The sequence below is a fragment of the Maylandia zebra genome, linkage group LG5 (genome assembly GCF_041146795.1).
Source record: "Maylandia zebra isolate NMK-2024a linkage group LG5, Mzebra_GT3a, whole genome shotgun sequence".
NCBI classification, from domain to species: domain Eukaryota; kingdom Metazoa; phylum Chordata; class Actinopteri; order Cichliformes; family Cichlidae; genus Maylandia; species Maylandia zebra.
Window position 1 is genome coordinate 14965148 of NC_135171.1, and position 18920 is coordinate 14984067.

At 42.2% G+C, this 18920-nt stretch overlaps 1 protein-coding gene across 1 annotated transcript; it reads left to right on the forward strand.

The window, feature by feature from the left end:
* Positions 1–2001: 2001 nt before the first annotated feature.
* Positions 2002–17243, forward strand: LOC143412422 (uncharacterized). Its single transcript, XM_076883837.1, has 3 exons — positions 2002–15603; positions 15692–15768; positions 16025–17243. Exons 1-3 carry the CDS (start codon positions 15478–15480, stop codon positions 16998–17000), a joined length of 1179 nt encoding a protein of 392 aa, XP_076739952.1. The 5' UTR covers positions 2002–15477; the 3' UTR covers positions 17001–17243.
* Positions 17244–18920: the final 1677 nt, after the last annotated feature.

The following is an 18920-nucleotide window of genomic DNA, read 5'->3' on the forward strand; positions in this document are numbered from 1 at the left end:
TCTGTGCAGCTCTGTCCACTCTCAGCTGCCCTGCAAAGCAATAACACAAGAAAGACGTAATTTTAACACAAAACAGCATTTCCATTGTTGGCAGCTGCAGCATGTTGTTAAAATGCTATTTTAAACTCAACATATACACACAATAACTATAAATAAACTTAGACCTACAGTACTGTAGGACGATGATTTATACCAGCTTTTGGAAGGATTTAGTCTTCAAGACAGTTTGTAGCCAATGTGAGGCAATAACTTACATAGCTGGAACACAGCACCACTCTCCAGTTTGTAATTTGGTCATCCATCCTTCTCATTGGGTTGGGGTAAGGCTGTCTTCTGGGTAGAGCATCTCTCTGTGTTAGCGCCGTCTGGAATGCTGGGAGAGGACAAGTGTAAAGCACCTGAAGACAAAAAGACAAAGACAAAAGGATGAATTCACAGATCACTGATTTGTTCAATTTACTTTTCTTCTGTTATGTGTTTTTACCTTACCTCTGATCCCTTAGCCACAGGCTATACCTTATGTATAAACAAGAGACTACAGTCAGTTCACGACATCATTTTTGAACCTTTTCTACTCATTTGTGTTGACATTATGTACGGACTTACCTTTGTCCTGCATGGTGAGCTAGAGCTTGAGAAAAAATATGTAAGTCATTTAAACAGTTACCTGTGATATTAACAAAAATAGAAGTAACAACACCTAAAACACTACCTTACAGTCACACAGGCAATGTCACATATTAAGAAAAAAACAATACATTTCACATGTGTTAGTTAATATTCTTTAAAAGTCAGATATTTTTAGTTAGCTGTGTTACAAACATCACAAGACACAAAGGCTTAAGTTAAACATTACAAAGTTAATTAAAAAGTAAAGGATATTTACAAGAAGCTGTCCTCAAAGCAAGAAAGTGTCTTACAAACACTGCAAGACGCAAAGGCCAACTTAAACGTTTAAAGTTTAAAAACAAGTTCTAACATTACCTAGTCAGAGTCACTGTCATCAAGTGAAAGGTTAAAAGGCCTTTCCCAGAAGCGTCTGACACCAAAAGAACCTGATGACGTAGAAGGGCCACAGAACGTGCCATCACTTACCTTGCACCTCTTTGCACTTACCTCTTCAGTGCAGATGTCTTCTCTGCTTCTCTTTGCTGAGGAGGTGAGAACTGAGGTTGAAGGAGAAGCTTCGTGAGAAGAGGGGGAGGATGAGAGAAGGATATACTCACCATACTCACCTTTACTGACACGCTGGGTATCAGTGTCCTGTTCTTCATCAGAAGAGATGGTGCTCGGGAGACTGTCATCCAGGATCCTGATGACTTCAGGAAGGCCTTCTTCTGCGGGACGTTCAACCACGTAGTCAAGACGACATGTGAGGAAACAAGTTTAAAATAACATTAGGAATGTAATAAACACCGAGTGCTAAAGGAACAGAGCTACATTTGTTAGTTTCAGCAGATGATGAGAGAAAAGCATTTTAGGCTACATTTATGTCAGACTGAATGACACAAGTTTGACTTTATTTGACCTTGAAGGAGAGGTCAGATGTAATGTGATATTTTAAATCTTTACACAGTACTTTTATATATTGACCACAGACTCCACACTTTTAAGAATCATAGCTTCTAAATTATAAAGATTTTTGTTCATTTTTGACCAATAATAAAGTTAACCTTGAAGTGGGTGTAAGCTAAATTTACATAACCCCACTCTACACCCCTACAAAGTTTGATCAGGATTAATTCAATTTTTTTCAGCTATGATGTTTACTAAAAAATAACAGGCAAGCAAAAGTTACTAAAAACATAACCTCCTTGGCAGAAGTAAAAATTGCAAACACACAAAGCTGTGCAGGTATGTCTCAAAACCATGGTCAAGCAAAAAGCAAACAAATAAAAAATCTGCATTATTAGGAATGTGCACAAGGACTGTATCTGCCATAAGGACAGATACATGAGATATTTTTACCACATGCTATCCCTGTGTAATACAATATATCTGTCTGCTATATAATAAGATATATTATAAAGTATTACCATAACATAAGATAGGTCTTAATACCATTATTACTACTATACTATGATTACTGTTTTCATATTCTTTTTTATATTCTTTTATTTTTATTATTTTTTATCATCACGTTTTGTAGCAGGGAAAAAGTTATAGTTTATTTCAATAAAGCCTTTGATCCGGAGAAGAACAGGATGTTAGGAGAAGACCGGGATCTGGTGTGTTTACACCTGTGTGTTCTGACGTCATGACATCCTGAAGATGCTGTTAGCAAAGAGACTGATTTTGGGGCATTTTACAAATTTTTGTCCATTAAGGTATTTTTAACCATTTCATTAAAAAAAAAGTGTCAAATTTGAAGCCTTCAAATCAAAGTAACAACTTTTTTTCAAATTCATACAGTTAATAATTTATACACCTCTCCCAGAAAATTTAAAGCATACAAACAATTTACGGGGAAAAATCTTGGAATACACATATTTTGATAACATTAAAACGTGACATTCACACTGGAACTTATTAAATTATTACAGTCATTTAGTGACTCTTAAAATAACTGAAGAAATGTTAAAAGTACCTGCAGCGAAGTCCAGGGGACTGTCGAGGAGTTGGGGTCCACGACAAGCCATTTTCAGGCTTTGCTGTTGAGATGAAAAACAAGTACAAACAATCCAAAGATGAAGTACTTGTTGTGGCTTGCAAGTAAACTCCACTTTCAGAAAAATATTTTCCAAAACTTGGCTTTCCACAGGCTGAGGTTGGAGCAATGGAGCTCACCGCAATGTAATTTAGACTTAATTCATGATCATTTATACTTACTGCCTTTGTCAGCCTTTATGTAGCATGTATACTAACCACATAGGTATAGGTATACCAGGAAATAAACACAGATATTAGAAAGCAGCAAATCACTCAAGCAAACATCTGGTGACTAACATTAGCATATAGCTCATGCTAATATTACGTCTTCACATTTTTCTTTTCAAAGCTAACAATAACTTAGCGTTCTCGCTACTCACCATGCTTTTAAACAGTTATATGTTAGCAATGACAACATTTAACAAATGTTTTTAAAATGCTAGCCATGCTAATTAGCCTTAGCAATTGCTTGAGGTCTTGTTTCCAGCTCTAGTGGTCATAAGCGAGCCAGCCTTTGGCACGAAAATCAATCTTGTAAAGCTCACTATTAAACTGACAAAAAGCCTTAGAACCTAGAAACTATGATACTTACAACTTTGCTATGTTTGTGTCATAACATATAGCAAGACCCCATAACGATAACTGACCTTTGACCTCTTCTCAAGATTAATCTTAAGGTTAAAGAAATAATGCTATTTAGAGCTATTTTAACACTATGTTTTTTACTGCCATTGTTTGACAACATATAAGCATAAAGGAAATGGGGATTCTAAATATCAGGTTACTATGACTTTATTATAAACTTTACAGTAACAGGTTAGAAGTGTTAAGCAAGGATTAGTTTAGGAAAAATCACATTTGTGATTAAAACTTTTTACTTCATATTTATTACTAAATAATTCAATAAATTGCACTCAAGTACTGAATTCTCACAAAAAAATAGTAATTATACTGAAAATTATGTCAAGTATTAAAATGGTTTTCAACTGAGCATATAAACCATTGACTGTAGAAAAGATCTTTTTGACACACGCACCGGAGCGTCAGCTTCAAGCGGACCATCACTACCTCTCACATCTAAAGTGTGCTGTGCGGAGTGGTGTGTGGCGAGCCTGTCCACTGATAAAACACCGTTGTTTCCATTCAGGAAATAAAGTGGCAACAATCGATCAGAGACTCCTTGTCTTCTTAAAAACACAACACAACGCAGAGTTGAGGAGTCTGTTTGGGCCGAACTGTTGCAGCGGGACGAAGCAGAAACCGGTTACACTGCACCATACCACATTTGTCATATAAAGTTCCATTTTTTACAGTACATTGTTGAAATTATAAACTATATATATATATTCTAGTTATCCACTTGCCAGTAATTTTTGAGTAAATGGATGTCAGTGATAAATCAGTGGTGATTCACCTGCAAATGTTTTTAACAAACTTTGTTTTTTGTAGAATTCATCAGCACCTGTGGAGAAATGTATTTGAATATCTTCTAGTTCCACTTTTCCTTACCAGAAAGCTGAGGATGGCTAATTCCTGACAAGGTCACACACCTCAGCGCTTATCATTGGTGTTACATCCTCCGTGCAGCAATTCCAGAGAAAACGAGAGAGCAACGACTACTCATTAAGACCAGCCAGAAATCTGTCGCTTTCTGGCAGCTGTGGAAACTTCCAATAAGAAAGTTTGCATTCTTAGAACAATGCTGGGTCATGTGTGATGTGTCATCATATGAGGATATTACATTTTGACTTAATTTTTCTCAATTAAGTGTTTTGATCGTTGATCCAGTATGGCAGCTTTGTGTTGTGCTGCAAGTTAAAACTCATTGTCCTCAAGAGCACAGCATTTAACAGCTCCCCTTAAAAAAGTCGATTGACTGGACACAATGATTTCCAGTGGGAGATATATTCATCACTCATCCGTGACACTGGAGAAGTCACCTGGATGAGTGATAAAATAATTTTCCATGGAAAATCCAGAGGAACTAAACTTTGTTGTTGTTTCTCTGGGCTCAATTTCAGCCTCAGGAGCATCTCTCAGAAGAAAACCGTTTTGCAAATAATAAGATAGAAAGATTGTTGAACCAGTTGGTATTCTCTGGAGTTTAAGACCAAACTTAAACAGTGAATTGCCATTAGACTGGAATTCATAAGATGAATAGAAATACTACTGAAGCTAAATGATTCATTCATGTGTATATATATATATATGATTTTTTTTTCTCCAATTCACCAGGTCTGTAAAGTTCAGTATGACTGTGGTACATGATACAAAAGAATAAATACAGAAGAATAAAAACTTTATGTGAATAACTTTACTCTTCTTAAATATAACTCAGAAAACAAGTAAAAGTACAAATGTGTACAAATTAAGAAACTTCCTCAGTAAGTTTACACTCTTTTGGAGTGAGTTTAATTGTGTGTTAAAGGAGAAAGAGATTAGGAGATTAAGTAGAGGATGAGGTCGTCTGTCCTGCATGACGTCCAGGTGCTGGTTTTCCAGTGTGTGCGTCTGATTAGAGCAGGGCGATATGACCAAAAATATTTATCACGATATACATTTGAAAATTTGCGATAACGATATAACTGACGATATAATTGACACTAGACAAAATACTTTACAACTCCACAACTTTATGTATTTTCACTTAAACAAGCAGCTGTTTTTTATGTGCATTAAAGTTATATAAAAATTTAACAGTGCAAATGTAAATTCCTTGCTGACAGTTTAAGCAAAAGGCATTTCCAGTGGAAATTGGCCGACATATCCTCAGCATAACCATGTATAATATCCACAAAACTTAAAAAGAGGTTATACACACACAATACGGTAATATTGTGTTGAAGCACAGTACGTATCACTCCGCGAGGCTCCTGCCTACGATAGCCGTAATGCTCCGACAATCCATCAAGCGGTGCGGCTTCGTAGCTTAGCAAAGTTGTACTAAAACATTCGACAGATTTTCGAGCACCGTGTACCACATAAAATCGTTTCGAGGTCAGTAAACACAACCAGAATTCATACAAAAGGCACACGGGATTACAAGGGGCACTACTGTCGATTTTCAGAAAAATCAAATGATTGATTTTAAGTGTGCCGTATTTTCCAAACAACACGGTAATAATGACGGCCCGCTAGCATGCTCTACCAAAAATAGTGCTTTGTTTGTGTATCTGACGGACGAGAGCTAAACCAGTGCCACACCACTGAAGTTGCAGCATTTTTACAAACCAATTCTGGTTTATCCGTTTCATTTAACGATCCACTTTCGCTCTTCTCATTCTGCTTTTTCTGCCATGTGCGTATGCAAACATAGGCACTGCCCATGCGCATTTTACCATATTCTATCGCGGTATTTCATTTTCCTATCGTTGCCCAAAATTACACCGGTATTATCGTGAACGGTATGATATAGCCCAGCCCTACGTCTGATGGCCCAAAGCTGCCTCAGAGCTGTAACACCATCAACGGCTGCAGTATGGAACAGATGTGGGTGTGTCCTCATCTCCCAGAGGAGTCCAAATCGTCATCAAACAGCCCTACAGACACAAAAACGTGAAAATATAAACAACCAGACTATCAGCAGAGATTTAACTACTTTAAGACCTCTCATTTCTCATGATGCATATTGTATTTAGGGGTGGGCGATATAAACGATATACGATAGAAACGATGTAAATTTGGCCAACGATTAAGATTTTGACTAGGGGTGGGTTTTTATAATTGATTTATCGATTAAAATCGATTCTGGCTTGGATAACGTAAAATCGATTCATTAAAATCCTGAATCGATTTTTTAATATAAAATTTATTTTGCCCGAAATGCCAGAATCTCAGGTTAAACCTCACAAAATTTCAACAACCACCAAACAGCTAAGACAGTAAATGAGAGCAGGAACACGGATTCTGCACAAAGACTTAAACACACAGCGCGACCCGCGGATCAGAATCAGTGAGATGTCACCTTTCTCACCCGATGGCACGGACACGGTCGGGGCTGAAAGCCGACAGCTCGCTGATTCTGATCTGTCGGCGGGTCCGCGCTTTGTGTTCACGCCCTTTATGCGCTGATTCTAAAGCTGTTAGTTTGATGTCTCTCCAAACAATATTGACCGAACCAGCAGCAAAACAAGATCCAAACTACGCTTCACATAAACATCGTCATGTATTCACTCTTACTTTCACTGTTTTGCTTCGACCACGATGCACAGCTCTCTCTCTCTGTACTTCAAGAACAGTTTCCCGTCTAAAAATCTGTTTTCTGCATTATTCGCTTGCTTGTTACGCACAAGTCTACCGTTATTTACAGCGCTGTCGGCCGCTGTTTTTTCCTCCTTTTCCTTACTTCCGAAAAGAAAACCTAATTTCTGCTGTTCAATACTAAACAAATTGAAACTTTTTAAAATTATGCAAAATGCAAAACGCTTAGCCGTGTAACTTCAGAGGTAATGTTCATGTGTTGATTAATGGTTTTCTTTCATTTTTGATATACTGCAGAATATTTTTATAAAATCCAGGCCAGGAAAAATCACCTTCATGTTTTTCTGTGTTTTATCTTCAGCTACTTTGACACAAAGGCCTCTGCTGCGATGCTCACACCTTTGATAAAGTCTTGCGTGTGTCAGCTTAATTTTTATAGATACAAAAATATGTAAATGTACTGATCTGAATTATAATATTTCTGACTGTCAAAATTTCCCAGATTCAAATCGAATCGAATCGAATCGTGGATCGAATCGATTCAGGACCTTGTGAATCGGAATTGAATCGATTCTAGATCAGTGACGATACCCAGCCCTAATTTTGACTATACCGCTCTATCGTGATAGCGCATGTTGATGATGTCATCAAGCTGCGCCTGTTTTGGTCGAAAGCATCGCAGCGGGTACAACCATTATCATCTGCAAATTATGCCGGGATGACAGTCGTAGCAAAGAGATGAAGCACTTTTGAAATATGGGGAAAGCCAAAAACTGCGCTTCCTCCACTTCCGTAACATCCATCCATCCATCTTCATCCGCTTTATCCGAGGCCGGATCGCGGGGGCAGCAGCCTAAGCAAAGAGGCCCAGACCTCCCTCTCCCCAGCCACCTCCTCCAGCTTATCCGGGGGAACACCAAGGCGTTCCCAGGCCAGCCGAGAGATATAATCTCTCCAGCGTGTCCTGGGTCTGCCCCGGGGCCTCCTCCCGGTGGGACATGCCTGGAACACCTCACCCAGGAGGCTCCCAGGGGGCATCCTGGTCAGATGCCCGAACCACCTCAGCTGGCTCCTTTCGATGTGGAGCAGCAGCGGCTCTACTCTGAGCCCCTCCCGGATGGCCGAACTTCTCACCCTATCTCTAAGGGAGAGGCCAGCCACCCTTCGGAGGAAGCTCATTTCTGCCGCTTGTATCCGCGATCTTGTTCTTTCGGTCACTACCCACAGTTCGTGGCCATAGGTGAGGGTAGGGACGTAGATCGACCGGTAAATTGAGAGCTTCGCTTTTACACTCAGCTCCCTCTTCACCATGACGGACCGGTGCAGCGTCTGCATTACTGCAGCTGCAGCCCCAATCCGTCTGTCGATCTCCGGCTCCCTTCTCCCATCACTCGCGAACAAGACCCCGAGATACTTGAACTCCTCCACTTGGGGCAGGAACTCATCCCCGACCCGGAGTGGGCACTCCACCCTTTTCTGGCTGAGAACCATGGCCTCAGATTTGGAGGTGCTGATCCTCATTCCCGCTGCTTCACACTCGGCTGCGAACCGTTCCAGTGCGAGCTGGAGGCCCTCACCCGATGAAGCCAACAGAACCACATCATCCGCAAAAGTCAGAGATGAGATTTTGAGGCCACCAAGCCGAAAGCCCTCCGCCACTTGGCTGCGCCTAGAAATCCTGTCCATAAAAATTATGAACAGAACCGGAGACAAAGGGCAGCCCTGGCGGAGCCCATCACCCACCGGGAACGAGTCCGACTTATTGCCGGCAATGCGAACCAAGCTCTTGCAATGGTTGTATAGGGATCGAATGGCCCGTAGCAATGGGCCAGACACCCCATACTCCCGCAACACCTCCCACAGGACACCCCGAGGGACACGGTCGAATGCCTTCTCCAATTCCACAAAACACATGTAGACTGGTTGGGCAAACTCCCATGCACCCTCAAGTATCCTCGAGAGGATAAAGAGCTGGTCCAGTGTTCCGCGACCAGGACGAAAACCGCATTGTTCCTCCTGTATCCGAGGTTCGACTAGCGGACGAACTCTCCTTTCCAGCACCCTGGCATAGACTTTCCCAGGGAGGCTGAGGAGTGTGATCCCCCTGTAGTTGGAACACACCCTCCGGTCCCCCTTCTTAAAGATGGGGACCACCACCCCGGTCTGCCAGTCCACGGGTACTGCCCCTGATCTCCACGCAACATTGCAGAGGCGTGTCAACCAGGACAGCCCTACATCGTTCAGAGCCTTCAGGAACTCGGGGCGGACCTCATCAACACCAGGGGCTCTGCCACCAAGGAGTTGTTTAACTGCCTCAGTGACCTCGCCCCCGGAAATTGGCGGGTCATTCCCCTCATCCCCAGACTCTGCTTCCTCCTCGGGAGACGTGTCAGTGGGATTAAGGAGGTCCTCGAAGTATTCCTTCCACCGCCTGACAATTTTCTGAGTCGACATCAGCAGCGCTCCGCCAGCACTATACACAGTGCAGGTAGAGCACCGCTTTCCCCTCCTGAGACGCCTGACGGTTTGCCAGTATCTCTTCGAGGCAGTCCAAAAGTCTTTTTCCATGGCCTCTCCGAACTCCTCCCACACCCGAGTTTTTGCTTCAGCCACTGCCCGAACCGCATTCCGCTTGGCCTGTCGATACGTGTCGGCTGCATCCGGAGTCCCACAGGCTAACCAAGCCTGATAGGACTCCTCCTTCAGCCTGGTGGCTCCCTTCACCTCTGGTGTCCACCATTTGGTTCGGGGATTACCACCACGGCAGGCACCAACCACCTTGCGTCCGCAGCTCAATGCAGCAGCTTCGGCAATGGAGACGCTGAACATGGTCCATTCGGACTCAATGTCCCCAGTCTCCCTCGGAATGCTGTTGAAGCTCTGCCGGAGGTGTGCGTTGAAGATCTCGCGGACTGGGGCCTCTGCTAGACATTTCCAGCACACCCTCACTACGCGTTTAGGTGCACCAGGTCTGTCCAGCGTCCTCCCCCGCCACCTGATCCAACTCACCACCAGGTGGTGATCAGTTGACAGCTCAGCCCCTCTCTTTACCCGAGTGTCCAGAACATATGGTCGCAGGTCTGGTGATACGATTACAAAATCGATCATCGACCTATGGCCTAGAGCGTCCTGGTGCCACGTGCATTTATGGACACTCTTATGTTCGAACAAGGTGTTCGTTATGGCCAAACTGTGATTAGCACAGAAGTCCAATAACAAAGCACCGCTCGGTAAGGCTGAACGATTATGGAAAATAATCTAATTGCGATTTTTTGCCCCAATATTGCGATTGCGATGCGATATGCGATTATTTTTTAAGGTCTTTGTCTTCTGTATTATTAAACAAAGACAAGCAATACATCATATAGTATGGCCAATACTATATTACATTAATTTTAAACTGTTCTTTCCTGGAAGACAGACCTCTGTTATGATGACATGAGGTGATGCATGAATTGATGACTGACATTTTTATTTAACTTCTTCAATCACAACAGTATATTTGAACATACACAATAGTTTATTTTTAGCTTACAAACATCTGAGCATAAAGTGCTGACAAGGAACCCTGGTGTAAACATTAAAATGAAAGTCAGTGCAATGTGCAGATTGCAGAAATATACATAAAAAAAAAAATCGGTGGATTTACCACACTCAGTTTTTCAACATCTGTGAACTACTAGACAGTCATTAAATTAAAAAATAATATTAAATAAATAAAACTAATAAATAAAAAATGCACACATCTTACTGATCTCTGCAGTCAGTAACATTACACATTTTTATATATTTTATTTATTGTTTACTCTATTTAATTTGTAAAATATGTGTACACACACACACACACACACACACACACACACACACACACACACACACACACACACACACACGTGTAGAAAAATATTTAGTATACACATCCAGAAATGCATATACTATTATATATTGTACATATATTTATTAGTTTCAGATGTAGCCATTCTTGTATTTTGCTTGTTTACATTATTGTATTTTGCACAACTCTGTTGCTTGTGAAGCTCGCACACAAGAATTTCACTCACATGTGCTGTACCAATGTACCTGCACATGTGATGTGACAATAAAAGTGATTTGATTTGATTTGACATAAAGTGCAAACATAATAGCAATTGTATAAACAATGAGTATGGCTCAGCTAGCCATAATCATCCTAGCTCACAGGTTTTTTGCTAGGAAGACCAGCATATCTACTTTTGCTGGCTTTAAGGATGAGCGAGTGCAGGTCACTATATTCCCTCCAGTGCTGAACAGACGCTCTGAGGGGGCACTTGTGGCTGGCACACACAGATATTTGCGGGCCATCTTGCACAGTCGTGGAAAGTGAATGTTGTGCACCTTCCACCAGGCTAAGGGATCATCCTCTCCGTCAATGACAGGGGTCAACAGGTAACTATTCAACTCTGTCTTCACGACATCTTCAAGTGGCAGAGGCAAAGCTGAAGAGGCCGCACTGGTCCTCAGACGGTCGGGTAGGCCGGAAGTAAACGGCCATGAAATTGGACGGTCTAGCCTTCTGATTAGCGTCACTGCTGTCTCGGTGGAGCTTAATAAACTCGGCCGTCTGCTTCTTGCTATCTAAAATATAACCAGACACTGGTGTAAATTCTCGACTGTCTCATACTTCTGTTTAATAAGTTTTCTGTTTGACGTTTAGTCAGCTGTGTGAAAACCAAGGAGGAACCCACCCGGGGGATTAATAAAGTTTTATTTTATCTAATCTAATAACTTTAATCTCAGCCAAACCGATTTAATCACGAACAAACAAAACACTGAAAAAAGCCCAACAATAACATTTTTAGGTTGTCTAAGTGACTTATATATTACGTTTAACCCGAGCAGCGAAAGTCCGCGGTGATCTGAAAATGATGTGCCGGGAGTTGTGCCGTTCTCGGCCGCATCAGTAACCCTCGAGCTCCCAGCTAGCTATCGAGCTGGTGGGTAGCAGACGCCTCCTAAAACGTCGAAGCACTTTTGCAAATATGCGATATCTTGATAAACCGAGCAGATATTTGATGTTTACACAACTACTTTCTCGCCTGAAAATATGTTAAAAGTTTATTTTGTGACCCAGAAAGATTAGTATGAGTAATTTTAAAACTTAGTAGCGGCCGCCATTGTTGGAAACTGGAGTTTGGCTGGGCCGTGCTGTGAATTCTGGAATATGGTAGGCCACGAAGGACACACCCGACCCATCCTTCAAATTCGGGGAAAAGGAGGACGCATTTGTCGGCTACATTCGGAGGAGTCTACGAATTTGGACAGCCTTCGGCGCGTCGCTGTGACGTAATCGGTCTACAAATGCGGCCTCAGGAGGATGCAGCCCATGAATTTGGACATGTCCAGAGTATAATCGCAGCCTTTGCGGTTAGAAAATTGCACTTGATCATGTCGCGATATTATCGCAAATGTGATATATCGTTCAGCCCTACCGCTCGGGTTCAGATCAGGGAGGCCGTTCCTCCCAATCACGCCCCTCCAGGTCTCGCTGTCGTTACCCACGTGAGCATTGAAGTCTCCCAGCAGGACAACAGAGTCTCCAGGTGGAGCACCTTCCAGCACCCCCCCCAGGGACTCTAAGAAGGCTGGGTACTCCGAAATGTCACTCGGCGTATAAGCGCAGATGACAGTCAGGACCCATTCCCCGACCCTAAGGCGCAGGGAACAAACCCTCTCATCCACCGAGAAAAACCCCAACGTACCGGCAGCAAGACTGAGGGGATATTAGAATACCCACCCCAGCCCGCCGCCTCTCCCCAGGGGCAACTCCAGACTGAGACAGAGTCCAGCCCCTCTCCAGGAGACTGGTTCCAGAGCCCAAGCCATGCGTAGAGGTGAGCCCGACTATATCTAGCCGGTACCTCTCAACCTCACGCACTAACTCAGGCTCCTTCCCCACCAGAGAGGTGACATTCCATGTCCCTATTGCCAGTCTTGGCAGCCGGGGGTCAGTCTGCCAGGGCCTCCGCTCCTGGCCGCCACCCGGCACACAATGCACCCGGGCCCCATGGAGTAAGGCCCGGCCACCAGACACTCGCTCTCGGGAACCCTCCCTGGGCCTGGCTCCAGGGCGGGGCCCCGGTAACCCTATCCTGGGCAGGGTAAACTGTTCCCTCGATGTTCTTTTCATAAGGGTCTTCTGAATCGCTCTTTGTCTGGTCCCTCACCCAGGACCAATTTGCCATGGGAGACCCTACCAGGGGGCAAAAGCCCCCAGACAACATAGCCCCTGGGATCCCTGGGACACACAAACCCCTCCACCACGATAAGGTAGCGATTCATTAATGTTGAATTCTTTCGCAGCTGTTCTATTCCCATGTTGTTGCAGTATATTAATAACTAACCTTGTATTGTGGATGAATAATCTCAGTTGTTCTCCTGACTGAAGTTTGGCCCGTGTATAGCATCCTGCTATGCGATTGCATTTGTCCCTAACCACCAGAATCCCTCACGTTAACTTTTATCGAGTGGAAAAAAAGTTGGCGTTCATCCTCCAGCTTCACTGTGCTAATGTTATGCTAACATAGCTGTGTCGCTAGCAATCACGTAGCACAACATTATATACCAGGTAGTCCAACTTCAGTAACCCTGCAAACGCCACTGCTGTTTAGTTTCCTGTCTTCATTTATGTTGGAAGTGACAGCAGAGCTGTAAGTTTTACTTAGTTTCAAAAATCTCTCAGTCAGAACATGGTATGTCTTGTTTAGGTGGAAACTAGCGAGCTAACTTCCTGTTAACTTCTAACTCCGTTAAATTTAATAACTTCTGTTTTCATGGATGCATGGATGTTAAACTTGATTGTTACACCTGCTAAAGCAGCAACACTGATGATTTTATTAAAGATTAAAGAATTTAGATCGTTTTTAACTCTCAGTGTTCGTTTGACTTTGGGACCTGAAAGGGATGGAGTTTTGGACCCAGATTACTCCGCGAAGCTTCTCACTACGGCAGCCGTAATGCTCTGACAATCAATCAAAACATTTTTAGCAGATTTCTGCTCGCCAAAATCAGTTCGAGGTCAGTAAGCACAACCAGAATTCATACATAAGGCACACTCGATTTTTGAGAAAATTAAAGGATTTTAAGTGTGCCTTATAGTGTGGAAACTACGTTATACAGAAAAAAGAATATATCGCGATATTTATCGTTACGCACATGCTTCAAATTATATCAAGATATGGATTTTAGGCCATATCGCCCAGCCCTAATTGTATTAATAATTAAATTTCATTATCTGTGTCTTTGCCACACAGATGTAGATACTGTAGGTTCAGTGAATGCTTAAATTGCATTGATTAGAATATACTGGACATTCAAAGCTAAGATTCAGCGCACTGTGTTAGAGGCTGGGATTTGATGAATTCATCATATATACAACCTTTGATCATTGTTTATGTCCAGTTGAGAATGAATCTGTGGACTCAAATATTAAATGAACTGAAATCAGTAGTGTGGTCTCCAGTCTTGATATAAGGAATGAGAGAACTGACAGCTGTTATTTTAATCAGCCTGTCTCAGTTGTTTTAACTCTAAGTACCATAGAGTAATGTGGTAACATCTGGACTGACGAGTTTACTGTCAGCATTTTAATCTCTAGTTTAAAGGCTGTAGGCTGCAGCCATTGCTCTAACATTGTATAAATGTAACAGGGCTCAGTGCTGGTTCTAATAGTCTTAGCTGCTTCCAGCTTTATTTGTGAAGAGCACAGCAGTTCACAAAACACGTAGCTAGCTCGTACAGCTGCGACCTTAAAATAACGGGGCCACAAAAGGTGATGCTAGCGTTAGCCATGTTAGCACGTTACCTTCAACAGGTGGTCAGACTGCGAAAACAGGCACTCAGTCAGAGGTTGGGCTCTCCGTTGCGCTGCAGGGTCCCTTCATTCTTCACATATCCGTGTCGAGCCGAGTGTACATCCTGAGGCTGAACGGCCTTTGTACAAGCACACATGCTTCTTAGCAGGGCGAAGCTATGAGCTAGAAAAATCCAGGCAGGCAGCATGTATCTGTCCAACCAATCAGAGAGCTCCTTACATCCCATGGTGTGGCTAATTTGAATAGCCGCAAGGAAGTTGTCCATTGGACTACTTGCACTAACACTTCCGCGTTCTATGTAGTCCTGAGTGAGGCACCACACAGACTAAGTGTAGGCAGGAAACTGTGTAAAGTTGTTAATCCCCGTTCAGTGGGGTTCAGTTCATTTAAGCATTAGTTAAGTTCATTCCTAAAGGCCCATCAACTTGAATGTTTTCCTTGTCTCCCTGCTTTATCACTCCTAATTTGACTAGTCAGATAGTTAAATCAACGTGTGTTTGGGTGATCAGAAACATTTGACAACAAGTTAATACTGCAAATATACACAATCTAAGTTATTACAGTTATCAAGGATGGTTAAGTTGTTTTAATAGGGAGAGAAGGAAACACTAAGCATTCAGGAGGGTGCGTAACCATAACACTGAACTATGTTCCTGTTCGGCTCTTCCATGAAGATGTTACATTTTTAATTTTCGTTCTTTCTTCTTAGATTAAGCTTCTGGATTCATCGCCGGTGATACTGACACATAGCCAGTGCTCCTGTGTGGCAGGCGCTGTTATGTGCAATCACACAGTGGCATTGCTCTTCCAAACAGCACACTACTCACAACTCAGAGTGCCGGTTGTCCCCCCTGTGCATAGCTGCACGGAATCTGAACAGCAATGGCACAAGCCACGGACAGTGGTAATTTAAATGAGGTTAAAGTTTTTGAATTAGTCCATGTTTACATATGAACAGCAACACCATCCATAGTAAATGTGTCTTCTGTTAGGGTGTGAGGCCAGGACCCATCAACTCCATGATCTTCACTAAGCCGGTACCAAATAGGATGGCCCAGACTGGAGTACGGTAATTACATTTGTAAAATTTGGTTTCACGTGTTACAAATGTATGTTGCTATTTTTTTCATACATACATGTGTCAGAATAGGTATTAATTTACATACAACATTACACTTTCTGAAGACGGCTAACTCAGTCATGTACATATACATCCCAGTCTCTAACTTATGCACCACTGTTTTACACCTTTTAGTTTTTAGTTTAGTTGTTGTTCAGTATAATAACCTTCTTCCTTACATTATTGTCATTGATGTTTTCTTTAGGAGTGGCTTCTACAGAGGCATGGTGGGTCCGTTACCAGATCCCTGCTTGTTCAGAATAACGGAGGCATATGCAAAATTTAATATTGAGGACAGGCCACTTGTGACCACAATGAACATGAGACCTGACAAGCCCCTTGTGGAAAGTGCCTTTGGGCTGGTGCAGGAGGGCAGTGTTCTGTCATATCAGCAGCCGGTTTTGACAACCCGGTACATCACACTACACCGCGATGCACCACCAACACCGCACTTGCCTCTGGAGGGGTATGACATCTTGCCATCAGATTGTGTGTTTGTGTGCTCAGAAGAAGAGCTTCTGCATCTGAAAAGCTTGTCTGTAACTCTGGAAATGGCTCACAAAATAGAGGAAGCTACACGTGAGCAAAGCTCTTCGTCTGAGTGGCATCAGCTCCGCAGGCCCAGAGTGACTGCCTCTAGGTTTCGGGAGGTGTGTCACGTCAGAGGCCAGAGCTCGGCCGAGTCACTAGCAGAGCGTATATTGAAGGGAACAAGGCAGACAGCAGACATGAGGAGAGGAACTGAGATGGAGCCTGCAATAGCAGCAGAGTATAGTAGGCTAATGAATGTTAACTACTCACCCTGTGGTCTGGTCATTCACCCCATTGCCCCCTGGCTTGCTGCATCTCCTGATGGTGTTGTTTTTGACCCCAATGAATACCCCCAGTTTGGCTTCGTCGAATTCAAATGTCCCAATGTACAAAACTTTATTGACTGCAAATATGTGCAGATGGAATGTGGTACCCCTAAACTAAAAAAGAGCCACGCATATTACTGGCAAGTGCAAGGACAACTGCTCATCAGTGGGATGCAGTGGTGTGACTTTGTTGTGTGGGCACAAGAGGACTACCTAGTGCAAAGAATATACATGGATACAGATGTGCACAATGCAATCAGAGAAAAGGCAGACTATTTCTTTTTTTACATATATATGCCAAGATACCTGTGTTTGAAAAAATGAACAGTGAAAACATAGCAAAAAGAAAAACAGATCCTTCAGGCTGGCTGGAACAAAATAACTGATGTTTTATTTTCAATATATTTCATGAATTATTTTGTTGTTACATGTTACCTTTATGTGACATCAATGAACTGTTATTTAAGCAATGGCATCAATTAAATTTTTAAAAACACACATTAAAACATTGAATTTGTGCAGAACTTATTTACATGGTAATTATTTAAAACTCCATGCCTAGCATACTGATATACATTTAGACAATAACACAACTGAACTGTAGAAAATGACAAATGGTATTTTTGATGTTCCAAAAGCTCAATGTCACTTATGATTTTAAAACGATTTAGTGATTTACTTTATAATTTTGATAAACAGTTTTGTTGAATCTGAATAGTAATATAGTATTATAATTAAACAGTATTATTAACATTAAACATATGCAATGAATTTGAATTATCAATAACTGAAACTCAACTATTGGCACTCAAGTACCAGTTCTGTAATCAAGTATTGTCAGCTGAGAAGGAAGAAATGCAACTGTAGTGGCCTCAGGTCATTTTCCATAAGTTACTGGCACTGGTGTCTTGGGAAAAATCCATCTTGTCTCACTTAACCCATTTTTTAACTAATGCTGTGTTCTGGTAATTTGACAGCATACATGCCACTGCAAACAGTTGGTTGATATTATAAACATGTGACATGGTAATGATGCTATCAAAAAGTTTGTTCTGTTTGATCCTCCTAATGACTCGCTCCACATGTACCCTGAGTCTGGCTATGGCCTGCGTCTCCTTAACCTGGTATGCTGGCATCTGCTTCTGCTTAGGTAGAAAAGGTGGGCAGTACACTTTGCATTTACAACAATCAGTGATTAGGAAGCCCTTATCTACCATCACTGCCATGTCTTCAGTCAACTTCTCAGCAATGCCTGATTGTTTGAATAGTTCCTTGTCACTAACCGAACCAGCATACAGATTAGAGATGAATGTCACTGGACCATGTGGAGCTATGCCAACCAGGGCTTTCATCGTACAGTGGGATTTGTACGAAGAGTACATTTCACAGAAGTGGTGAGGATGGTGTCTGACACCTCAGCTCTGTACAGTCAAGGATCATCTGGGTGTCTGAGAAATCTTTGAATTCCTCAGGGAGGTAAGCTTGCACTTCTTCACGTGTAAGCCAGATGCACTGAGACCCCAGTGCAGTGGCAAGAAAATTTGTCCATGTTGCAATAATGCGGCTCACTGTGGACTGGTGTATGTTAAATCGGTGTGCCAGGTCCCTCTCCTTCAAACCAACTGACAGGAAAACCAGGAAAAGAAAAAACTCATCAATTGGCTGTAGCAGCTGCCTCTGGAAGGTGAAAACAAAAGGGAAAATGTTACTCCTTAAGCTATGAACTAGTAAAATTATTATTTTCTTGGCTAAATGTTTTGTAATGGTTAGGCATACCATACTGTACCATGGGGTAAACAATGAGGTGCTGTAGTGCACAGGTGTATGTATGTATGTAAAGGATACTGAGTCTAGCATACATACACCTGTGTATGTATGCTACTGTACATAATGTAATGTTATTGTACATAAATACAATAACATTACACCTCTAGTTCTAACTACCAACAAACCCATAACCTACTGTTGATGTGCGTGCAGGTGTCAACACTTCTTCGTTCCGATTGGCAGCTGACTTGGCTCTTGAAACCCGGATCATTTTATAGATGCAAGGCTCAATCAAAACCCAGAATGCCATCAAATGATCATAGCTTGGAAATCTATTCACGAGAGAGACATACATCGTGTCAATCATTAATTAACATTACACACTGACATAAAAATAATGTGAACTGTGACAAATATGCTAATGGTATGCTGTATAATATAGTCTGATTAAGAGTATTTGGTGTTGTATTTTACCTG